Source organism: Passer domesticus, unplaced genomic scaffold (genome assembly GCF_036417665.1).
Source record: "Passer domesticus isolate bPasDom1 unplaced genomic scaffold, bPasDom1.hap1 HAP1_SCAFFOLD_104, whole genome shotgun sequence".
In the NCBI taxonomy this organism is placed as follows: Eukaryota; Metazoa; Chordata; class Aves; order Passeriformes; family Passeridae; genus Passer; species Passer domesticus.
This window is the reverse complement of record NW_026989905.1, coordinates 105,123-129,764: the sequence shown is the minus strand read 5'-3', so window position 1 is coordinate 129,764 and position 24,642 is coordinate 105,123. Positions and strand designations below refer to the sequence as shown.

The following is a 24,642-nucleotide window of genomic DNA, read 5'->3' as shown; positions in this document are numbered from 1 at the left end:
GGAGCTCTGGGCTGGCTCCTGGTCACTCTCCACACTCTTTCCCTGCCCTCAGCAACATCCCTGGGAGCGGTGGCTGCAGCAGTGCAGGGACCTGGAACTCTCCCCCTCACACACAGAAGAAATCCTCCCTAAAGCATGGGGGAAAACTGCAGCAGGCAGTGCCACAGCTATCCATCCTGCCCTCCCTCTGTCCCTCCTGCCCTCCTTCTGTGGGGAAACCCCCCAGATCCCAAGGGCAAACAGCCAGGCCCTCTCAGGACACACTGGAGCCTTGCTCTCCCCCTCTGTCCTTTCCCCACCGTGGGCACCCCGTGCAGTCACTGCCAGGTTTCAGGACATGTCTCCCATGGAGGGACCCCAGCAGGACTGCTCAGTGCCCTGAGCCTGCTCGGGATAATTCCCCTGGGCTGTGCTGCTCTAGTCCAGGCTGTGCCCGCACTGCCAAACAGCAGAGAGGGCAGCTCAAGCCTCAGCAGGGCTCAGGCCCAGAGGCACAGCAATTACCTCCTGTGCCTGTGCCTGGCATGGCCTCCCTTCCTGGAGCTGAGGCTGGCATGCAACCACTGCTTCCTCCGGGAAATGCTTCTTTCTCCGCAGGCTCTCCTTTCATTTCTGGAGAATGGAAAAGAGACAGCTGGATCAGATGAAAACATTCCTGACTGGGAATGGGGAAGGGGACAATTTCAGGAGGCATCACTTGTGAAAAGAATGCATAAGGATCAGAAAACACCCAGGATTTTGGGACAACCCAAGGCTGCTTCCTTCCCCAAACAGCCCCAACATCTGATCTGCCTGGACACCAGGAAATTGCAGGGGATCTGAGGGTGGGCATGGCCTGTGGTGCATTTGGGGCTGTCTGCCAGCTGATGCCAAATGCCTTCCTGCAGAGGCTGGGCAGAAGCTGCAGCCAGGCCAGGCTGGGAAACAGCCCTGCAGGGCGTGAAAGCAGCAGCGGGGCAGCGAGGCTGCCATGGATCCCTTCCTGCTGTGCCGGGCACGGCGTGTCCAGATGTGCAGCCAAAGCCCCCGGCTGCTGAGTCCCAGGAGCAGCATGAGGGAAATGCAACCACCTTGTCTTCTCTGCAGACGTTCCTTCAGCATTTGCCACATGATTTCTAATGGGTCCTGGAATTTCCTGCCTGCCATGTCTTTGGTCTCTCCTGTCAGAGGACCTTAAGAGAAAGTAGTTCCATTTCCCAGGAATGGACCCCACAAAAGCAGGGCTCAGCCTGAGGGGTCAGCAGGGACACACTACTCACCCCTGCCATGGGAGCTGGCCTTTTGTGCAGCATCCAAGGTAGGAGTTGGTGAGGTCGTCCCTGCAGACACGCCTGTAACACAACAGCCACAGAAGCTTCTGTCACCTGGTTCTTACCAGTCAGTCAAACATTACGCCTTGGTGGGACAGTGAGAACATACCTGCAGAATGCTCAGAGGGCTTCACAACTTCAGAGCGCCAGGCTAATGGAGAATCCTTCCCAGCATCCCAGTCTGGAAGCAAACCAAGATGAGAACTGTTTCCATTGTGTGCCAGGGCTGGCTCTGGCCCTGGGCTGGCGGCAGGGCTCCCGCTCGGGGCTGCTCCTGTGCCTTGGGCCTCTGGGCACTCAGGGCCAGCTCCGCAGCAGCTGCAGCGCCAGGGACGTTGCTGCACCAGTCCCGTTTCCCCGGGGCTCTGAACCAGCTCCAGAGGCCTGGAAGCCGAGGCGCCTCCAGCTTTGGCTGCTGCCGGGCTGGGCAAGGGCAGGCCCTGGGGGAAGAGCTGCTGCCACACAGCCCCGGCCAGGCCTGAGCCCGGCACAGCAATTACCTGCTGTGCCTGTGCCCGTGTCTGGCATTGCCTTCCTTCCTGCAGCAGGGGCTGGCACCGAAGATGGAGTGCTTCCTTCAAGAAATACCACCTTCCACTGAAGCACTATGTCCATCTCTTGACAAAGGAAGGGAGACAGCTGCATCAGATGGAGCTGTTTCCCACTTGGGTGGTGGCATCAGAGGTAATATTTGTGAAATTTATGGAGCAGGAAAATGGCCAGGTTACAGTGGCATGATGAGAGCACTTCCACCACCAAACAGCCACCCTTTTCCTAATCTGCAGGGCTGGATATTGTGGGGGATCTCAGGGTGTGTTACAGTTTGGGCATGGCCTGTCAGCTGATGCCAAATAACTTCCTACAGAGGCTGGGCAGAAGTTGCAGCCAGGCCAGGCTGGGAAACAGCCCTGCAGGACGTGAAAGCAGCAGCGGGGCAGCAAGGCTGCCATGGATCCCTTCCCACTGTGCCGGGCATGGCGTGTCCAGATGTGCAGCCAAAGCCCCCGGCTGCTGACTCCCAGGGGAAGCATGAGGGAAATGCACCCACCTTCTCTTGTCGGCAGGGGTTCCTTCAGCTCTTGCCTCATCTGTTTGGATGGTTCCAGGGATATCTTATCTGTTGTATCTTGGATTTTCCCTGTTGGAGTACCTTAGAGAAAAATATTTCCATTTCCCAGGAATGGATCCCAGAAAAGCAGGGCTCAGCCTGTGGGGTCAGCAGGGACACACTACTCACCCCTGAGATGGGAGCTGGGCTTGAGTGCAGCATCCAAGGTAGCAGCTGGAGAAGCTGGAGAAGTCTTCCCTGTAGACACATCTGTAACACAACAGCCACAGAAGCTTCTGTCACCTGGTGCCTGCCCGCTTGTCTACAATTCTTCCTTGGTGGCACACTGAGAACATACCTGCAGGAGGCTCCAAGGGCTTCAAAACTTTCTTCATCCAAGCTGATGGAGAAGCCTTCCCAGCACCCTCATCTACAATGCAGCACAGAGGAGAACATTTTCCAGTGTGTGCTGGGATCTCTTTCTGCCACAGGGAAATGGGCACTGCCAGGGAGTCGGCTAAGGCCATGGCAGCCAGATGTGAATAGACATGGCCAAAGCTGCCCAGGGGCCTGGGGAGCTCTGGGCTGGCTCCTGGTCACTCTCCACACTCTTTCCCTGCCCTCAGCAACATCCCTGGGAGGGGTGGCTGCAGCAGTGCAGGGACCTGGGACTCTCCCCCTCACACACAGAAGAAATCCTCCCTAAAGCATGGGGGAAAACTGCAGCAGGCAGTGCCACAGCTATCCATCCTGCCCTCCCTCTGTCCCTCCTGCCCTCCTTCTGTGGGGAAACCCCCCAGATCCCAAGGGCAAACAGCCAGGCCCTCTCAGGACACACTGGAGCCTTGCTCTCCCCCTCTGTCCTTTCCCCACCGTGGGCACCCCGTGCAGTTGCTCCCAGGTTTCAGGACATGTCTCCCATGGAGGGACCCCAGCAGGACTGCTCAGTGCCCTGCGCCTGCTTGGGATAATTCCCCTGGGCTGTGCTGCTCTAGTCCAGGCTGTGCCCGCACTGCCAAACAGCAGAGAGGGCAGCTCAAGCCTCAGCAGGGCTCAGGCCCAGAGGCACAGCAATTACCTCCTGTGCCTGTGCCTGGCATGGCCTCCCTTCCTGGAGCTGAGGTTGGCACGGAACCACTGCTTCCTCCGGGAAATGCTTCTTTCTCCGCAGGCTCTCCTTTCATTTCTGGAGAATGGAAAAGAGACAGCTGGATCAGATGAAAACATTCCTGACTGGGAATGGGGAAGGGGACAATTTCAGGAGGCATCACTTGTGAAAGGAATGCATAAGGATCAGAAAACACCCAGGATTTTGGGACAACCCAAGGCTGCTTCCTTCCCCAAACAGCCCCAACATCTGATCTGCCTGGACACCAGGAAATTGCAGGGGATCTGAGGGTGGGCATGGCCTGTGGTGCATTTGGGGCTGTCTGCCAGCTGATGCCAAATGCCTTCCTGCAGAGGCTGGGCAGAAGCTGCAGCCAGGCCAGGCTGGGAAACAGCCCTGCAGGGCGTGAAAGCAGCAGCGGGGCAGCGAGGCTGCCATGGATCCCTTCCTGCTGTGCCGGGCACGGCGTGTCCAGATGTGCAGCCAAAGCCCCCGGCTGCTGAGTCCCAGGAGCAGCATGAGGGAAATGCAACCACCTTGTCTTCTCTGCAGACGTTCCTTCAGCATTTGCCACATGATTTCTAATGGGTCCTGGAATTTCCTGCCTGCCATGTCTTTGGTCTCTCCTGTCAGAGGACCTTAAGAGAAAGTAGTTCCATTTCCCAGGAATGGACCCCACAAAAGCAGGGCTCAGCCTGAGGGGTCAGCAGGGACACACTACTCACCCCTGCCATGGGAGCTGGCCTTTTGTGCAGCATCCAAGGTAGGAGTTGGTGAGGTCGTCCCTGCAGACACGCCTGTAACACAACAGCCACAGAAGCTTCTGTCACCTGGTTCTTACCAGTCAGTCAAACATTACGCCTTGGTGGGACAGTGAGAACATACCTGCAGAATGCTCAGAGGGCTTCACAACTTCAGAGCGCCAGGCTAATGGAGAATCCTTCCCAGCATCCCAGTCTGGAAGCAAACCAAGATGAGAACTGTTTCCATTGTGTGCCAGGGCTGGCTCTGGCCCTGGGCTGGCGGCAGGGCTCCCGCTCGGGGCTGCTCCTGTGCCTTGGGCCTCTGGGCACTCAGGGCCAGCTCCGCAGCAGCTGCAGCGCCAGGGACGTTGCTGCACCAGTCCCGTTTCCCCGGGGCTCTGAACCAGCTCCAGAGGCCTGGAAGCCGAGGCGCCTCCAGCTTTGGCTGCTGCCGGGCTGGGCAAGGGCAGGCCCTGGGGGAAGAGCTGCTGCCACACAGCCCCGGCCAGGCCTGAGCCCGGCACAGCAATTACCTGCTGTGCCTGTGCCCGTGTCTGCCATCGCCTTCCTTCCTGCAGCAGGGGCTGGCACCGAAGATGGAGTGCTTCCTTCAAGAAATGCCACCTTCCACTGAAGCACTATGTCCATCTCTTGACAAAGGAAGGGAGACAGCTGCATCAGATGGAGCTGTTTCCCACTTGGGTGGTGGCATCAGAGGTAATATTTGTGAAATTTATGGAGCAGGAAAATGGCCAGGTTACAGTGGCATGATGAGAGCACTTCCACCACCAAACAGCCACCCTTTTCCTAATCTGCAGGGCTGGATATTGTGGGGGATCTCAGGGTGTGTTACAGTTTGGGCATGGCCTGTCAGCTGATGCCAAATAACTTCCTACAGAGGCTGGGCAGAAGTTGCAGCCAGGCCAGGCTGGGAAACAGCCCTGCAGGGCGTGAAAGCAGCAGCGGGGCAGCAAGGCTGCCATGGATCCCTTCCCACTGTGCCGGGCATGGCGTGTCCAGATGTGCAGCCAAAGCCCCCGGCTGCTGACTCCCAGGGGAAGCATGAGGGAAATGCACCCACCTTCTCTTGTCGGCAGGGGTTCCTTCAGCTCTTGCCTCATCTGTTTGGATGGTTCCAGGGATATCTTATCTGTTGTATCTTGGATTTTCCCTGTTGGAGTACCTTAGAGAAAAATATTTCCATTTCCCAGGAATGGATCCCAGAAAAGCAGGGCTCAGCCTGTGGGGTCAGCAGGGACACACTACTCACCCCTGAGATGGGAGCTGGGCTTGAGTGCAGCATCCAAGGTAGCAGCTGGAGAAGCTGGAGAAGTCTTCCCTGTAGACACATCTGTAACACAACAGCCACAGAAGCTTCTGTCACCTGGTGCCTGCCCGCTTGTCTACAATTCTTCCTTGGTGGCACACTGAGAACATACCTGCAGGAGGCTCCAAGGGCTTCAAAACTTTCTTCATCCAAGCTGATGGAGAAGCCTTCCCAGCACCCTCATCTACAATGCAGCACAGAGGAGAACATTTTCCAGTGTGTGCTGGGATCTCTTTCTGCCACAGGGAAATGGGCACTGCCAGGGAGTCGGCTAAGGCCATGGCAGCCAGATGTGAATAGACATGGCCAAAGCTGCCCAGGGGCCTGGGGAGCTCTGGGCTGGCTCCTGGTCACTCTCCACACTCTTTCCCTGCCCTCAGCAACATCCCTGGGAGGGGTGGCTGCAGCAGTGCAGGGACCTGGGACTCTCCCCCTCACACACAGAAGAAATCCTCCCTAAAGCATGGGGGAAAACTGCAGCAGGCAGTGCCACAGCTATCCATCCTGCCCTCCCTCTGTCCCTCCTGCCCTCCTTCTGTGGGGAAACCCCCCAGATCCCAAGGGCAAACAGCCAGGCCCTCTCAGGACACACTGGAGCCTTGCTCTCCCCCTCTGTCCTTTCCCCACCGTGGGCACCCCGTGCAGTCACTGCCAGGTTTCAGGACATGTCTCCCATGGAGGGACCCCAGCAGGACTGCTCAGTGCCCTGCGCCTGCTTGGGATAATTCCCCTGGGCTGTGCTGCTCTAGTCCAGGCTGTGCCCGCACTGCCAAACAGCAGAGAGGGCAGCTCAAGCCTCAGCAGGGCTCAGGCCCAGAGGCACAGCAATTACCTCCTGTGCCTGTGCCTGGCATGGCCTCCCTTCCTGGAGCTGAGGTTGGCACGGAACCACTGCTTCCTCCGGGAAATGCTTCTTTCTCCGCAGGCTCTCCTTTCATTTCTGGAGAATGGAAAAGAGACAGCTGGATCAGATGAAAACATTCCTGACTGGGAATGGGGAAGGGGACAATTTCAGGAGGCATCACTTGTGAAAGGAATGCATAAGGATCAGAAAACACCCAGGATTTTGGGACAACCCAAGGCTGCTTCCTTCCCCAAACAGCCCCAACATCTGATCTGCCTGGACACCAGGAAATTGCAGGGCATCTGAGGGTGGGCATGGCCTGTGGTGCAATTGGGGCTGTCTGCCAGCTGATGCCCAATAACTTCCTGCAGAGGCTGGGCAGAAGCTGCAGCCAGGCCAGGCTGGGAAACAGCCCTGCAGGGCGTGAAAGCAGCAGCGGGGCAGCGAGGCTGCCATGGATCCCTTCCTGCTGTGCCGGGCAAGACGTGTCCAGATGTGCAGCCAAAGCCCCCGGCTGCTGAGTCCCAGGAGCAGCATGAGGGAAATGCACCCACCTTGTCTTCTCTGCAGACATTCCTTCAGCATTTGCCACATGATTTCTAATGGGTCCTGGAATTTCCTGCCTGCCATGTCTTTGGTCTCTCCTGTCAGAGGACCTTAAGAGAAAGTAGTTCCATTTCCCAGGAATGGACCCCACAAAAGCAGGGCTCAGCCTGAGGGGTCAGCAGGGACACACTACTCACCCCTGCCATGGGAGCTGGCCTTTTGTGCAGCATCCAAGGTAGGAGTTGGTGAGGTCGTCCCTGCAGACACGCCTGTAACACAACAGCCACAGAAGCTTCTGTCACCTGGTTCTTACCAGTCAGTCAAACATTACGCCTTGGTGGGACAGTGAGAACATACCTGCAGAATGCTCAGAGGGCTTCACAACTTCAGAGCGCCAGGCTAATGGAGAATCCTTCCCAGCATCCCAGTCTGGAAGCAAACCAAGATGAGAACTGTTTCCATTGTGTGCCATGGCTGGCTCTGGCCCCGGGCTGGCGGCAGGGCTCCCGCTCGGGGCTGCTCCTGTGCCTTGGGCCTCTGGGCACTCAGGGCCAGCTCCGCAGCAGCTGCAGCGCCAGGGACGTTGCTGCACCAGTCCCGTTTCCCTGGGGCTCTGAACCAGCTCCAGAGGCCTGAAAGCCGAGGCGCCTCCAGCTTTGGCTGCTGCCGGGCCGGGCAAGGGCAGGCCCTGGGGGAAGAGCTGCTGCCACACAGCCCCGGCCAGGGCTGAGCCCGGCACAGCAATTACCTGCTGTGCCTGTGCCCGTGTCTGGCATTGCCTTCCTTCCTGCAGCAGGGGCTGGCACCGAAGATGGAGTGCTTCCTTCAAGAAATACCACCTTCCACTGAAGCACTATGTCCATCTCTTGACAAAGGAAGGGAGACAGCTGCATCAGATGGGGCTGTTCCCCACTTGGGTGGTGGCATCAGAGGTAATATTTGTGAAATTTATGGAGCAGGAAAATGGCCAGGTTACAGTGGCATGATGAGAGCACTTCCACCTCCAAACAGCCACCCTTTTCCTAATCTGCAGGGCTGGATATAGTGGGGGATCTCAGGGTGTGTTACAGTTTGGGCATGGCCTGTCAGCTGATGCCAAATAACTTCCGGCAGAGGCTGGGCAGAAGCTGCAGCCAGGCCAGGCTGGGAAACAGCCCTGCAGGGCGTGAAAGCAGCAGCGGGGCAGCAAGGCTGCCATGGATCCCTTCCCACTGTGCCAGGCACGGCGTGTCCAGATGTGTAGCCAAAGCCCCCGGCTGCTGACTCCCAGGGGAAGCATGAGGGAAATGCACCCACCTTCTCTTGTCTGCAGGGGTTCCTTCAGCTCTTGCCTCATCTGTTTGGATGGTTCCAGGGATATCTTATCTGTTGTATCTTGGATTTTCCCTGTTGGAGTACCTTAGAGAAAAATATTTCCATTTCCCAGGAATGGATCCCAGAAAAGCAGGGTTCAGCCTGTGGGGTCAGCAGGGACACACTACTCACCCCTGAGATGGGTGCTGGGCTTGAGTGCAGCATCCAAGGTAGCAGCTGGAGAAGCTGGAGAAGTCTTCCCTGTAGTCACATCTGTAACACAACAGCCACAGAAGCTTCTGTCACCTGGTGCCTGCCCGCTTGTCTACAATTCTTCCTTGGTGGCACACTGAGAATATACCTGCAGGAGGCTCCAAGGGCTTCAAAACTTTCTTCATCCAAGCTGATGGAGAAGCCTTCCCAGCACCCTCATCTACAATGCAGCACAGATGAGAACATTTTCCAGTGTGTGCTGGGATCTCTTTCTGCCACAGGGAACTGGGCACTGCCAGGGAGTCGGCTAAGGCCATGGGAGCCAGATGTGAATAGACATGGCCAAAGCTGCCCAGGGGCCTGGGGAGCTCTGGGCTGGCTCCTGGTCACTCTCCACACTCTTTCCCTGCCCTCAGCAACAGCCCTGGGAGGGGTGGCTGCAGCAGTGCAGGGACCTGGAACTCTCCCCCTCACACACAGAAGAAATCCTCCCTAAAGCATGGGGGAAAACTGCAGCAGGCAGTGCCACAGCTATCCATCCTGCCCTCCCTCTGTCCCTCCTGCCCTCCTTCTGTGGGGAAACCCCCCAGATCCCAAAGGCAAACAGCCAGGCCCTCTCAGGACACACTGGAGCCTTGCTCTCCCCCTCTGTCCTTTCCCCACCGTGGGCACCCCGTGCAGTCGCTCCCAGGTTTCAGGACATGTCTCCCATGGAGGGACTCCAGCAGGACTGCTCAGTGCCCTGAGCCTGCTCGGGATAATTCCCCTGGGCTGTGCCGCTCTAGTCCAGGCTGTGCCCGCACTGCCAAACAGCAGAGAGGGCAGCTCAAGCCTCAGCAGGGCTCAGGCCCAGAGGCACAGCAATTACCTCCTGTGCCTGTGCCTGGCATGGCCTCCCTTCCTGGAGCTGAGGCTGGCATGCAACCACTGCTTCCTCCGGGAAATGCTTCTTTCTCCGCAGGCTCTCCTTTCATTTCTGGAGAATGGAAAAGAGACAGCTGGATCAGATGAAAACATTCCTGACTGGGAATGGGGAAGGGGACAATTTCAGGAGGCATCACTTGTGAAAGGAATGCATAAGGATCAGAAAACACCCAGGATTTTGGGACAACCCAAGGCTGCTTCCTTCCCCAAACAGCCCCAACATCTGATCTGCCTGGACACCAGGAAATTGCAGGGGATCTGAGGGTGGGCATGGCCTGTGGTGCATTTGCGGCTGTCTGCCAGCTGATGCCAAATGCCTTCCTGCAGAGGCTGGGCAGAAGCTGCAGCCAGGCCAGGCTGGCAAACAGCCCTGCAGGGCGTGAAAGCAGCAGCGGGGCAGCGAGGCTGCCATGGATCCCTTCCTGCTGTGCCGGGCACGACGTGTCCAGATGTGCAGCCAAAGCCCCCGGCTGCTGAGTCCCAGGAGCAGCATGAGGGAAATGCAACCACCTTGTCTTCTCTGCAGACGTTCCTTCAGCATTTGCCACATGATTTCTAATGGGTCCTGGAATTTCCTGCCTGCCATGTCTTTGGTCTTTCCTGTCAGAGGACCTTAAGAGAAAGTAGTTCCATTTCCCAGCAATGGACCCCACAAAAGCAGGGCTCAGCCAGAGGGGTCAGCAGGGACACACTACTCACCCCTGCCATGGGAGCTGGCCTTTTGTGCAGCATCCAAGGTAGGAGTTGGTGAGGTCGTCCCTGCAGACACGCCTGTAACACAACAGCCACAGAAGCTTCTGTCACCTGGTTCTTACCAGTCAGTCAAACATTACGCCTGGGTGGGACAGTGAGAACATACCTACAGAATGCTCAGAGGGCTTCACAACTTCAGAGCGCCAGGCTAATGGAGAATCCTTCCCAGCATCCCAGTCTGGAAGCAAACCAAGATGAGAACTGTTTCCATTGTGTGCCAGGGCTGGCTCTGGCCCTGGCTGGCAGCAGGGCTCCCGCTCGGGGCTGCTCCTGTGCCTTGGGCCTCTGGGCACTCAGGGCCAGCTCCACAGCAGCTGCAGCGCCAGGGATGTTGCTGCACCAGTCCCATTTCCCCAGGGCTCTGAACCAGCTCCAGAGGCCTGGAAGCCGAGGCGCCTCCAGCTTTGGCTGCTGCCGGGCCGGGCAAGGGCAGGCCCTGGGGGAAGAGCTGCTGCCACACAGCCCCGGCCAAGGCTGAGCCCGGCACAGCAATTACCTGCTGTGCCTGTGCCCGTGTCTGGCTTTGCCTTCCTTCCTGCAGCAGGGGCTGGCACCGAAGATGGAGTGCTTCCTTCAAGAAATGCCACCTTCCACTGAAGCACTATGTCCATCTCTTGACAAAGGAAGGGAGACAGCTGCATCAGATGGAGCTGTTCCCCACTTGGGTGGTGGCATCAGAGGTAATATTTGTGAAATTTATGGAGCAGGAAAATGGCCAGGTTACAGTGGCATGATGAGAGCACTTCCACCTCCAAACAGCCACCCTTTTCCTAATCTGCAGGGCTGGATATTGTGGGGGATCTCAGGGTGTCTTACAGTTTGGGCATGGCCTGTCAGCTGATGCCAAATAACTTCCGGCAGAGGCTGGGCAGAAGCTGCAACCAGGCCAGGCTGGGAAACAGCCCTGCACGGCGTGAAAGCAGCAGCGGGGCAGCAAGGCTGCCATGGATCCCTTCCCACTGTGCCGGGCATGGCGTGTCCAGATGTGCAGCCAAAGCCCCCGGCTGCTGACTCCCAGGGGAAGCATGAGGGAAATGCACCCACCTTCTCTTGTCTGCAGGGGTTCCTTCAGCTCTTGCCTCATCTGTTTGGATGGTTCCAGGGATATCTTATCTGTTGTATCTTGGATTTTCCCTGTTGGAGTACCTTAGAGAAAAATATTTCCATTTCCCAGGAATGGATCCCAGAAAAGCAGGGTTCAGCCTGTGGGGTCAGCAGGGACACACTACTCACCCCTGAGATGGGTGCTGGGCTTGAGTGCAGCATCCAAGGTAGGAGCTGGAGAAGCTGGGGAAGTCTTCCCTGTAGACACATCTGTAACACAACAGCCACAGAAGCTTCTGTCACCTGGTGCCTGCCCGCTTGTCTACAATTCTTCCTTGGTGGCACACTGAGAACATACCTGCAGGAGGCTCCAAGGGCTTCAAAACTTTCTTCATCCAAGCTGATGGAGAAGCCTTCCCAGCACCCTCATCTACAATGCAGCACAGATGAGAACATTTTCCAGTGTGTGCTGGGATCTCTTTCTGCCACAGGGAACTGGGCACTGCCAGGGAGTCGGCTAAGGCCATGGGAGCCAGATGTGAATAGACATGGCCAAAGCTGCCCAGGGGCCTGGGGAGCTCTGGGCTGGCTCCTGGTCACTCTCCACACTCTTTCCCTGCCCTCAGCAACATCCCTGGGAGGGGTGGCTGCAGCAGTGCAGGGACCTGGAACTCTCCCCCTCACACACAGAAGAAATCCTCCCTAAAGCATGGGGGAAAACTGCAGCAGGCAGTGCCACAGCTATCCATCCTGCCCTCCCTCTGTCCCTCCTGCCCTCCTTCTGTGGGGAAACCCCCCAGATCCCAAGGGCAAACAGCCAGGCCCTCTCAGGACACACTGGAGCCTTGCTCTCCCCCTCTGTCCTTTCCCCACCGTGGGCACCCCGTGCAGTCACTGCCAGGTTTCAGGACATGTCTCCCATGGAGGGACCCCAGCAGGACTGCTCAGTGCCCTGAGCCTGCTCGGGATAATTCCCCTGGGCTGTGCTGCTCTAGTCCAGGCTGTGCCCGCACTGCCAAACAGCAGAGAGGGCAGCTCAAGCCTCAGCAGGGCTCAGGCCCAGAGGCACAGCAATTACCTCCTGTGCCTGTGCCTGGCATGGCCTCCCTCCCTGGAGCTGAGGCTGGCATGCAACCACTGCTTCTTCCGGGAAATGCTTCTTTCTCCGCAGGCTCTCCTTTCATTTCTGGAGAATGGAAAAGAGACAGCTGGATCAGATGAAAACATTCCTGACTGGGAATGGGGAAGGGGACAATTTCAGGAGGCATCACTTGTGAAAGGAATGCATAAGGATCAGAAAACACCCAGGATTTTGGGACAACCCAAGGCTGCTTCCTTCCCCAAACAGCCCCAACATCTGATCTGCCTGGACACCAGGAAATTGCAGGGGATCTGAGTGTGGGCATGGCCTGTGGTGCATTTGGGGCTGTCTGCCAGCTGATGCCAAATGCCTTCCTGCAGAGGCTGGGCAGAAGCTGCAGCCAGGCCAGGCTGGGAAACAGCCCTGCAGGGCGTGAAAGCAGCAGCGGGGCAGCGAGGCTGCCATGGATCCCTTCCTGCTGTGCCGGGCACGGCGTGTCCAGATGTGCAGCCAAAGCCCCCGGCTGCTGAGTCCCAGGAGCAGCATGAGGGAAATGCACCCACCTTGTCTTCTCTGCAGACGTTCCTTCAGCATTTGCCACATGATTTCTAATGGGTCCTGGAATTTCCTGCCTGCCATGTCTTTGGTCTCTCCTGTCAGAGGACCTTAAGAGAAAGTAGTTCCATTTCCCAGGAATGGACCCCACAAAAGCAGGGCTCAGCCTGAGGGGTCAGCAGGGACACACTACTCACCCCTGCCATGGGAGCTGGCCTTTTGTGCAGCATCCAAGGTAGGAGTTGGTGAGGTCGTCCCTGCAGACACGCCTGTAACACAACAGCCACAGAAGCTTCTGTCACCTGGTTCTTACCAGTCAGTCAAACATTACGCCTTGGTGGGACAGTGAGAACATACCTGCAGAATGCTCAGAGGGCTTCACAACTTCAGAGCGCCAGGCTAATGGAGAATCCTTCCCAGCATCCCAGTCTGGAAGCAAACCAAGATGAGAACTGTTTCCATTGTGTGCCAGGGCTGGCTCTGGCCCTGGGCTGGCGGCAGGGCTCCCGCTCGGGGCTGCTCCTGTGCCTTGGGCCTCTGGGCACTCAGGGCCAGCTCCGCAGCAGCTGCAGCGCCAGGGACGTTGCTGCACCAGTCCCGTTTCCCCGGGGCTCTGAACCAGCTCCAGAGGCCTGGAAGCCGAGGCGCCTCCAGCTTTGGCTGCTGCCGGGCTGGGCAAGGGCAGGCCCTGGGGGAAGAGCTGCTGCCACACAGCCCCGGCCAGGCCTGAGCCCGGCACAGCAATTACCTGCTGTGCCTGTGCCCGTGTCTGCCATCGCCTTCCTTCCTGCAGCAGGGGCTGGCACCGAAGATGGAGTGCTTCCTTCAAGAAATGCCACCTTCCACTGAAGCACTATGTCCATCTCTTGACAAAGGAAGGGAGACAGCTGCATCAGATGGAGCTGTTTCCCATTTGGGTGGTGGCATCAGAGGTAATATTTGTGAAATTTATGGAGCAGGAAAATGGCCAGGTTACAGTGGCATGATGAGAGCACTTCCACCACCAAACAGCCACCCTTTTCCTAATCTGCAGGGCTGGATATTGTGGGGGATCTCAGGGTGTGTTACAGTTTGGGCATGGCCTGTCAGCTGATGCCAAATAACTTCCTACAGAGGCTGGGCAGAAGTTGCAGCCAGGCCAGGCTGGGAAACAGCCCTGCAGGACGTGAAAGCAGCAGCGGGGCAGCAAGGCTGCCATGGATCCCTTCCCGCTGTGCCGGGCATGGCGTGTCCAGATGTGCAGCCAAAGCCCCCGGCTGCTGACTCCCAGGGGAAGCATGAGGGAAATGCACCCACCTTCTCTTGTCGGCAGGGGTTCCTTCAGCTCTTGCCTCATCTGTTTGGATGGTTCCAGGGATATCTTATCTGTTGTATCTTGGATTTTCCCTGTTGGAGTACCTTAGAGAAAAATATTTCCATTTCCCAGGAATGGATCCCAGAAAAGCAGGGCTCAGCCTGTGGGGTCAGCAGGGACACACTACTCACCCCTGAGATGGGAGCTGGGCTTGAGTGCAGCATCCAAGGTAGCAGCTGGAGAAGCTGGAGAAGTCTTCCCTGTAGACACATCTGTAACACAACAGCCACAGAAGCTTCTGTCACCTGGTGCCTGCCCGCTTGTCTACAATTCTTCCTTGGTGGCACACTGAGAACATACCTGCAGGAGGCTCCAAGGGCTTCAAAACTTTCTTCATCCAAGCTGATGGAGAAGCCTTCCCAGCACCCTCATCTACAATGCAGCACAGAGGAGAACATTTTCCAGTGTGTGCTGGGATCTCTTTCTGCCACAGGGAACTGGGCACTGCCAGGGAGTCGGCTAAGGCCATGGGAGCCAGATGTGAATAGACATGGCCAAAGCTGCCCAGGGGCCTGGGGAGCTCTGGGCTGGCTCCTGGTCACTCTCCACACTCTTTCCCTGCCCTCAGCAACATCCCTGGGAGGGGTGGCTGCAGCAGTGCAGGGACCTGGGACTCTCCCCCTCACACACAGAAGAAATCCTCCCTAAAGCATGGGGGAAAACTGCAGCAGGCAGTGCCACAGCTATCCATCCTGCCCTCCCTCTGTCCCTCCTGCCCTCCTTCTGTGGGGAAACCCCCCAGATCCCAAGGGCAAACAGCCAGGCCCTCTCAGGACACACTGGAGCCTTGCTCTCCCCCTCTGTCCTTTCCCCACCGTGGGCACCCCGTGCAGTCACTGCCAGGTTTCAGGACATGTCTCCCATGGAGGGACCCCAGCAGGACTGCTCAGTGCCCTGAGCCTGCTCGGGATAATTCCCCTGGGCTGTGCTGCTCTAGTCCAGGCTGTGCCCGCACTGCCAAACAGCAGAGAGGGCAGCTCAAGCCTCAGCAGGGCTCAGGCCCAGAGGCACAGCAATTACCTCCTGTGCCTGTGCCTGGCATGGCCTCCCTTCCTGGAGCTGAGGCTGGCATGCAACCACTGCTTCTTCCGGGAAATGCTTCTTTCTCCGCAGGCTCTCCTTTCATTTCTGGAGAATGGAAAAGAGACAGCTGGATCAGATGAAAACATTCCTGACTGGGAATGGGGAAGGGGACAATTTCAGGAGGCATCACTTGTGAAAGGAATGCATAAGGATCAGAAAACACCCAGGATTTTGGGACAACCCAAGGCTGCTTCCTTCCCCAAACAGCCCCAACATCTGATCTGCCTGGACACCAGGAAATTGCAGGGGATCTGAGGGTGGGCATGGCCTGTGGTGCATTTGGGGCTGTCTGCCAGCTGATGCCAAATGCCTTCCTGCAGAGGCTGGGCAGAAGCTGCAGCCAGGCCAGGCTGGGAAACAGCCCTGCAGGGCGTGAAAGCAGCAGCGGGGCAGCGAGGCTGCCATGGATCCCTTCCTGCTGTGCCGGGCACGGCGTGTCCAGATGTGCAGCCAAAGCCCCCGGCTGCTGAGTCCCAGGAGCAGCATGAGGGAAATGCACCCACCTTGTCTTCTCTGCAGACGTTCCTTCAGCATTTGCCACATGATTTCTAATGGGTCCTGGAATTTCCTGCCTGCCATGTCTTTGGTCTCTCCTGTCAGAGGACCTTAAGAGAAAGTAGTTCCATTTCCCAGGAATGGACCCCACAAAAGCAGGGCTCAGCCTGAGGGGTCAGCAGGGACACACTACTCACCCCTGCCATGGGAGCTGGCCTTTTGTGCAGCATCCAAGGTAGGAGTTGGTGAGGTCGTCCCTGCAGACACGCCTGTAACACAACAGCCACAGAAGCTTCTGTCACCTGGTTCTTACCAGTCAGTCAAACATTACGCCTTGGTGGGACAGTGAGAACATACCTGCAGAATGCTCAGAGGGCTTCACAACTTCAGAGCGCCAGGCTAATGGAGAATCCTTCCCAGCATCCCAGTCTGGAAGCAAACCAAGATGAGAACTGTTTCCATTGTGTGCCAGGGCTGGCTCTGGCCCTGGGCTGGCGGCAGGGCTCCCGCTCGGGGCTGCTCCTGTGCCTTGGGCCTCTGGGCACTCAGGGCCAGCTCCGCAGCAGCTGCAGCGCCAGGGACGTTGCTGCACCAGTCCCGTTTCCCCGGGGCTCTGAACCAGCTCCAGAGGCCTGGAAGCCGAGGCGCCTCCAGCTTTGGCTGCTGCCGGGCTGGGCAAGGGCAGGCCCTGGGGGAAGAGCTGCTGCCACACAGCCCCGGCCAGGCCTGAGCCCGGCACAGCAATTACCTGCTGTGCCTGTGCCCGTGTCTGCCATCGCCTTCCTTCCTGCAGCAGGGGCTGGCACCGAAGATGGAGTGCTTCCTTCAAGAAATGCCACCTTCCACTGAAGCACTATGTCCATCTCTTGACAAAGGAAGGGAGACAGCTGCATCAGATGGAGCTGTTTCCCACTTGGGTGGTGGCATCAGAGGTAATATTTGTGAAATTTATGGAGCAGGAAAATGGCCAGGTTACAGTGGCATGATGAGAGCACTTCCACCACCAAACAGCCACCCTTTTCCTAATCTGCAGGGCTGGATATTGTGGGGGATCTCAGGGTGTGTTACAGTTTGGGCATGGCCTGTCAGCTGATGCCAAATAACTTCCTACAGAGGCTGGGCAGAAGTTGCAGCCAGGCCAGGCTGGGAAACAGCCCTGCAGGACGTGAAAGCAGCAGCGGGGCAGCAAGGCTGCCATGGATCCCTTCCCACTGTGCCGGGCATGGCGTGTCCAGATGTGCAGCCAAAGCCCCCGGCTGCTGACTCCCAGGGGAAGCATGAGGGAAATGCACCCACCTTCTCTTGTCTGCAGGGCTTCCTTCAGCTCTTGCCTCATCTGTTTGGATGGTTCCAGGGATATCTTATCTGTTGTATCTTGGATTTTCCCTGTTGGAGTACCTTAGAGAAAAATATTTCCATTTCCCAGGAATGGATCCCAGAAAAGCAGGGCTCAGCCTGTGGGGTCAGCAGGGACACACTACTCACCCCTGAGATGGGAGCTGGGCTTGAGTGCAGCATCCAAGGTAGCAGCTGGAGAAGCTGGAGAAGTCTTCCCTGTAGACACATCTGTAACACAACAGCCACAGAAGCTTCTGTCACCTGGTGCCTGCCCGCTTGTCTACAATTCTTCCTTGGTGGCACACTGAGAACATACCTGCAGGAGGCTCCAAGGGCTTCAAAACTTTCTTCATCCAAGCTGATGGAGAAGCCTTCCCAGCACCCTCATCTACAATGCAGCACAGAGGAGAACATTTTCCAGTGTGTGCTGGGATCTCTTTCTGCCACAGGGAACTGGGCACTGCCAGGGAGTCGGCTAAGGCCATGGCAGCCAGATGTGAATAGACATGGCCAAAGCTGCCCAGGGGCCTGGGGAGCTCTGGGCTGGCTCCTGGTCACTCTCCACACTCTTTCCCTGCCCTCAGCAACATCCCTGGGAGGGGTGGCTGCAGCAGTGCAGGGACCTGGGACTCTCCCCCTCACACACAGAAGAAATCCTCCCTAAAGCATGGGGGAAAACTGCAGCAGGCAGTGCCACAGCTATCCATCCTGCCCTCCCTCTGTCCCTCCTGCCCTCCTTCTGTGGGGAAACCCCCCAGATCCCAAGGGCAAACAGCCAGCCCTCTCAGGACACACTGGAGCCTTGCTCTCCCCCTCTGTCCTTTCCCCACCGTGGGCACCCCGTGCAGTCACTCCCAGGTTTCAGGACATGTCTCCCATGGAGGGACCCCAGCAGGACTGCTCAGTGCCCTGCGCCTGCTCGGGATAATTCCCCTGGGCTGTGCTGCTCTAGTCCAGGCTGTGCCCGCACTGCCAAGCAGCAGAGAGGGCAGCTCAAGCCTCAGCAGGGCTCAGGCCCAGAGGCACAGCAATTACCTCTGGGGCCTGTGCCTGGCATGCCCTCCCTTCCTGCAGCAGAGGCTGGCATGGAAGCACTGCTTCCTCGGGGAAATGCTTCCTTCTGCACAGGCTCTCCTTTCATTTCTGGAGAAACGAAGAGGCACAGCTGGATCAGATGGAGCTGTTCCCCAGTGGGGAGGTGTAGGAGAGTGCCCCCCTAATGACAGAGTGGCAAAGCTAGCCTTTGTCCGCCAAAAAAGGAAAGAAGTCCAGAAGTTTCTCCCAATGATCAGGTGAAAAGCCACCTCGTAAGACCCCAGAGGCTTCACTAAAAACTCTGGGTCACCTTATTGGATAGTAGCCAAAAAGTCCTGCCTGACCCATCAGGTAGAAAAGGGGAGGACAAAAGAACCAAAGGGCTTTCGTGAAGGTGTTTCTACCAGTGGCAGACTGCTGTACCTTCATCGGATTTTTCTGTTTGTTATTTTGCCTTTTATTAAACCTTTTTGTTTCTAACACTGCAGCAGAAGCCATCCTGCTCATTATTTGCCTCCAAAGGTAATAGCTGAGCTATCCTTGGGTGTGCTGGGTTCCCTTTTGAAGGTTTATAACACCTGGCCCCAGAAAAAAGAACCCAGCACGTGGCGCCCGGACAGTATTTCTCCTATTGAGGAAGATGGTCTAGGGATTTTTTGATTACCTCAATCAAAATAGGACATTTTTACTTGGTATTTGTGTTTTTGAGGGAGCAGGCCTGCACCTGAGTTTTTTGTCCCTTTAAAATAGAAAACCCAGAAGAAGGCATTTGAGATTGAGAGGGAATCTCGAATCAAAGCCTCATACTGGTGAAGAGGAGGCTGTAATCAGAGACGGGACTGGAGCAGCACCGCAGCCTCAGAGGACTCTGCCGCTCAGCTCAGCTGATTTGTCACTGTTGTGACCCAGGACCGGGGAAGAATTTCATACCAAGAAGGACAACTGGAAAACTCTGGTGAGTGCCACCATGGGAAATCGGTTGTCTTTAGCTGAGCAGGATTTTTTTTCATATTTCAATTATAAGTTAGAAATTCAAGATATTCAGTTTGACAACAAACAGCTTAAAAAGCTTGTAAAATGGGTCTTAACAGAGTTCCCAAACTCAGACATGTCTCAGAAACTCTATCCAGACTTCTGGGATTCGGTCGGACTGAAATTACATAACATGGAAAAGAATAAGAAGTCCAACTTAAAGCTGCGTCCAATATTCAGGACGGTCTTAAAATTTTTAACAATGGAAAGTGCAAAGCAAGCAAAGAATGCACACAGGCAAGCAAAGATCAGGGACAGGGCAGAATGCAGGCAGCAACAGCAGGACCGGGAGGAGAGGAGAAAGAGGAGTTCTGAGGGGACCCAGAAGCCTTCCCTTATCCCAGTCGAGAACCAGAAACCCCGGAGGAGCGTCTGGGAGGTGGCCAGGCCAGCCGCCCCCCCCCCTTCCCCACCCCCGTCCTGGGAGAGAGGGGAGCAGACCAGCCCTGGCCAGGCTCCTCTGCAAACCACATCTTTCACAATCCCTGCCATACCTAAGTCCTCTGTATTCCCTCTGAAAAGCTCCCTTTGGTGCTCAAAATCGGTGAATTTTGGCAGTACAATGGAAAAAAGCCGAGCCGATTGTGTCCACTCTGAGAACAGAGGAGCTCATGGCAGACGCCATGATGGCCCCAGCCCAGCCCCGCCCTTCGTGGGCGTGGCTCGCCCTCCTCCCCGGGCTCCCAGCAGTCCCTGGGTGGCTCCTCCCTGAGCTCCTGCCCATCAGAGCAGGGACACGCCCCTTTTGTGGGCGGAGCCCGGGCAGTGTCCCCGCCCCTGCTCCCCGCCCACAGCCCGGGAGGGCACGCCCCCTCCCCGCGGAGCGTGGGAACCGGATGTGATGCCCGGAAGTCACCCTGTCCAAGATGGTGGCGCCCATGTCAGACACCTTGCCAGAACAAAAAATAAATTATTCTTATGCTCCAAATTGTAATTCCAAATAATCTAAGGAAGAGTTTAACACACGAGGACTCACAGATACCTGGCAAAGGGTAAGAAAGGATGCAGTTCAGGAAGGAGAGTGGGAAATTGCATCGAAGTTAAAAGTTTTTCCTGTGAGGTGCACAGCAGGTCCTGCACCGAGAGGGACCTGGCAGCAGATCAGTTTTGCTGAGTTAAAAGAGATTTGCAAAGCCTCTCGTTTGTATGGTAGCGATTCTGCATATTTCAGAAGTCTTTTACAAGCCACCTTTACAGCAAATGTATTTACTCCACACAATTTAAAGCAGCTTTGCACATCCCTGCTGTCCCCAAGAGAATTTTCTCTGTGGGAACTGGCATGGAAACGTTTGTTAAATGACCTTTTAGGAGGTTATGCAGGAACTCCAGCCACTGCAAATTTGACTATAGATCAGCTCAGGTGGAGGAGCTCATACAGATCCTCAAACACAAGCCCGAACTCTCAATAAACAAGTATTACAGGATATCAAAGAAGCAGCAAAAACAGCTTTGTTACAGGTTCCTGATGGCAACAAACCAGAATTAGATTTCACAGAAATAAAACACAGAATACATGAGCCTTATATTAAGTTTTTGGGCCGTTTGAAAATAGCATTGGAAAAGCAGATTCCAATAGACCGAGACAGACAAGAGTTATTAAAATGGCTCGCAATTTCTAATGCAAACACGAGCTGCAAAAAGGCATTACGTACATTGCCACAGGATCCTGAGCCCACCCTGACCCAGCTCGTGGATGCTTGAACCGCCTGGGCACCCCTGAGCCTGCAGCAGCCATGCAGGCAGAGGTGCTGGCCAGTGCCATCACAGCAGCTCAGGAAAACACCCCAAAGCAGCAGGAAAAAGCAGCAGAAATGCAAACACAAGCCCTAGCAGAGGCTCTAAGAGCATTCAGAGGTGCAATTGAAAACCAGCAGACTCCAAGGGACACGTGCCATTCGTGTGGCCAGAGAGGTCATTTCAAAGGGGATGTCCTGGGGCCCGCAGAAGGCCACTGCCCAGAAACAGTGGATGCAGAGGTTTCTGTCACGTGCTAACAGCTGTCACCCAGCACAGGGCTGTCCGTGCCATCTGCCGGGAAACGTGCAGCCCGGCACGGGGCAGTGGCTGCCATGACACAGGAACCCTGCACCAGGGGCAGAGAGCACCACAGGCCACCAGGGTCAGAGCTGCATCACGTCTGTGCAGGACTGCCGACCACAATGTCCCCAGGTGCCAGACTGGAGCTGTCCCCAGCCCAGCCAGTGGTGCTGACCAATGCCATTGCTCACACAGTGCCCACAGGACAGCTGGGGCCTGAACCACAACCACGTCAGTTCCTCATCGTGGGAGTGAGCAGATCCCATGCAGAAGGTTTTTATGTCATTCCAGCTGTGCTCTCTGTCACCTGTTCACAGGAAATTACAGCGTTAGCTTTGTGTCCAGACCCTCCATGCTTTTTCCCCAAAGGACTGACCACAGCACAAGCTTTCCTCCTACCAGAGTCCCAGAACAGCACAGCTGCCATGGCCTGGAGCAGGCTCATCAGCCGCGGGCGGCCTCAGCTCACCTGTGTGCTGCAGCCCCTCGGGCAGCCATCACCCTCAGTGGCCTGACAGATCCCGGAGCAGACGGCATCTGACACCGGAATGGCCACAGGACTGGGCCACGGTGCCTGCGCTGCATCAGCTGGCAGCTATTGGTGGTCACTGTGAGAGCTCTCGAAGCTCCCACTCAGGCACATTTGAGGGGCCTGAAGGTCGTGTTGCCACCACAAGACCATTCGTTGTAGGAGCTGATTTTGTTCTTTGGGGCCGGGACATTTTGCCGCAATGGGGTGTGAGGTTAGAAACTGGATTTTAACAAAAGCTGTTGATGGACATAACACTTTAAAACTGACATGGACATCTAATACACCCATCTGGGTCAGCCAGTGGCCCTTACCCAAAGAGAAACTTGCTGCTTTAGAGCAGTTGGTACAGGAACAGTTAAACAAAGGTCACTTAACTCCAACTACTAGTCCCTGGAACACCCCAGGTTTTGTAATCAAAAAGCCAAACAGTGGGAAGTGGAGGTTGTTGCAGGATCTCAGAAAAGTTAATGAAGTGATTCAAGAAATGGGTTCTTTACAACCAGGTTTACCCTCTCCTGTTATGATTCCAAAAGATTGGAAGTTGTCTGTTATTGATTTAAAAGACTGTTTTTTCAATATTCCTTTGCATCCAGATGATGCACCAAGATTTGCATTTTCCATCCCATCCATAAATCAGCAAGCACCCTTGAAAAGATATCATTGGCTTTCTCTACCAGAAGGAATGAGAAATTCCCCGAGTATATGCCAGTGGTATGTTGCAAAAATACTTTCCTCAGTTCGTGCACAATATCCAAATTCTCTCATATTACATTACAGGGATGATATCTTAGTAGCAGCAAAGGACCAAGCATCAATGCAAGAGACAACAGATCAGGTCATCTCAGCAGAGGAGAAAGCAGGACTCGCTGTAGCAAAGGAAAAAATACAGACACTTCCTCCCTGGAAATATTTAGGATACAGGATGACAGAACAAACGGTAACCCCGCAGCCACTCCAGCTGAGGACAAATCCAAAGACATTGAATGAAGTGCAGCAGCTCGTGGGGACTCTGAACTGGCTTCGTCCACTACTAGGCCTTTCAAATCAGGACTTGGCTCCTCTGGCAGACTTGTTGAGAGGAGACACAGCCTTAAACTCACTGTGAGAATTCAACAAAGAAACTCAAAATGCTTTGGACAAAGTGATGAGAGCCATCCAGTCACGTCAGGCTCATCGGTATAATCCTAACCTGTCTTTTTTGTTTGCAGTTCTAGGAGAGAGTCCACAACTTCATGGTTTGATATTCCAGTGGGATCTAGAGAAGAAGGACCATCTGATAATCTTAGAGTGGGTTTTCCTATCGCGTCAATTGGGTAAAACTATAACAACTTGCCCTGAAATTATTTCACAATTGATTATCAAGGCTAGATCTTGAATGCTTTCCCTTGCAGGAAAAGATTTTGCAGAAATCTTCCTGCCTGTCACATCCATCTATTTAGAATGGTTAATTCAAAATTCAGAAGTCATGCAATTTGCTTTGGAAAATTTTGCAGGAAAAATTTCAGTCAATTGTCCCAAACATTAGCTATTAAGTTAATCTTTAAAATTAATTCATAAGCCTTTAAGAAGTAATGCACCCCTCGAGGCAATCACATTTTTTACAGACGGTTCTGGGAAGTCTAAAAGGTCTGTGATTGCTTGGCAAAATTCAGAGACAAAAAAATGGGAATCAGATATTGAGGAAGTAGATGGTTCTGCACAGATTACAGAGTTAGCAGCAGTTGTACGGGTCTTTTAAAAATTCACATTTCCTTTTAATTTAGTAACGGATTCAATTTACGTTGCAGGTGTGGTGGAAAGAGCAGAAGGATCTCTGCTGAAAGAAGTTTCTGATGATCAGTTATACGGTTTGCTTAAAAAGTTAATCCTACTTCTTTCCATTCAACAAGAACTTTACTTTGTAATGCACATTCGCTCACATTCTTCTCTTCCAGATTTTTTAGCAGAAGGCAATGCCATGGCTGATTTGTTAGCCGTGCCAATCCAGCACACACTTTTTAATGTTATTGAACTCTTCCCCTGTTGTTGTTAAGCTTCCACTCACCTTCCCTTCTTTTGGGTACCACTGTGCTTTTTCTTGATGTAATCCATTTAAAAATGTCTAGGGGACCTAAACTGATACTGTCCCATGGCCAAATTTCACTTAAGTGTGTCTCCCTGCACACTCAACAATGAATCAAATTAAATTCTTTTGTACCATATTGATAAAAAAGATTCTTTCTGTATATTTGTCCCTCTCTATCCCTTTGTCTTTTCAATTGCACTTCTTTCTCTTTGAATGTATCACTTTCCTTGTGGTTTCACTTCCTTGTTCAAAGCATACCCATCTTTCTTTCACAGGGCACTCTCCTGACATCCTCTGGCTTGGGTTTGCAATATTTTTAGCCAGCCCATATAGTTTATTTTCTTCTTTACAGGTTGTTAACTGGGAGTGATCGATGCATTTGGGATTCATGTCTGTGTGTACTCTGATGAGTACACGTACTGTATCTCCTCTATACAAGGGATAGTAACACTTCTCACAAGTGTTTCCTCCACTTCCTCCAAAGTGGGTGAGTAGTAGCATTGCCACGAGTGGGAGTCTGGTACGGGCTGGCCTCCTCACCTCTCGAACCACAGGGGTTTTCTCGGTGCCCAGAGAGTATTTCCTGGAGGTAATTCCCAATCCAGTCTTGCCTCCCGCTTCTGGTTTTCCCTTCTTCTGGAGACATTCTGCCATGACCTTTATTGTGCCGACTCCCTTTCTTCAATTTGGTCCCAATTAGGGTTGCAAGGAGAGTGCTCTATGGAACAGTACCGGAAACTGAGATCTTATTTTGATTGTCATTCTTAGCTGAACAAAACTTGACCTTGTACTATAACAAACATTAACAAGCTTTAAGGATTTAAGGATAACAACGTAGATGCTTCCCGTGGGGGGTTGTGTTCAGGGTTGTGCTTCTTTTGC

The 24,642-nt window shown here is 54.8% G+C and overlaps 1 protein-coding gene across 1 annotated transcript in view; it reads right to left on the bottom strand.

Moving 5' to 3' along the window:
- LOC135291699 (uncharacterized) overlaps nucleotides 1-24,642 on the bottom strand; it is a 74,430-nt gene that overhangs the window by 19,035 nt on the left and 30,753 nt on the right. Inside the window, exons 34-45 of the mRNA XM_064405949.1 lie at nucleotides 16,470-16,586; nucleotides 16,079-16,150; nucleotides 15,919-15,990; nucleotides 15,730-15,831; nucleotides 15,164-15,271; nucleotides 14,444-14,515; nucleotides 14,275-14,355; nucleotides 14,086-14,187; nucleotides 13,538-13,654; nucleotides 13,147-13,218; nucleotides 12,987-13,058; nucleotides 12,798-12,899 (exon numbers count right to left, since the gene is read on the bottom strand). Coding sequence (XP_064262019.1) covers nucleotides 12,798-12,899; nucleotides 12,987-13,058; nucleotides 13,147-13,218; nucleotides 13,538-13,654; nucleotides 14,086-14,187; nucleotides 14,275-14,355; nucleotides 14,444-14,515; nucleotides 15,164-15,271; nucleotides 15,730-15,831; nucleotides 15,919-15,990; nucleotides 16,079-16,150; nucleotides 16,470-16,586 — 1,089 coding nt within the window. The remainder of the gene's footprint in view (nucleotides 1-12,797; nucleotides 12,900-12,986; nucleotides 13,059-13,146; nucleotides 13,219-13,537; nucleotides 13,655-14,085; nucleotides 14,188-14,274; nucleotides 14,356-14,443; nucleotides 14,516-15,163; nucleotides 15,272-15,729; nucleotides 15,832-15,918; nucleotides 15,991-16,078; nucleotides 16,151-16,469; nucleotides 16,587-24,642) is intronic.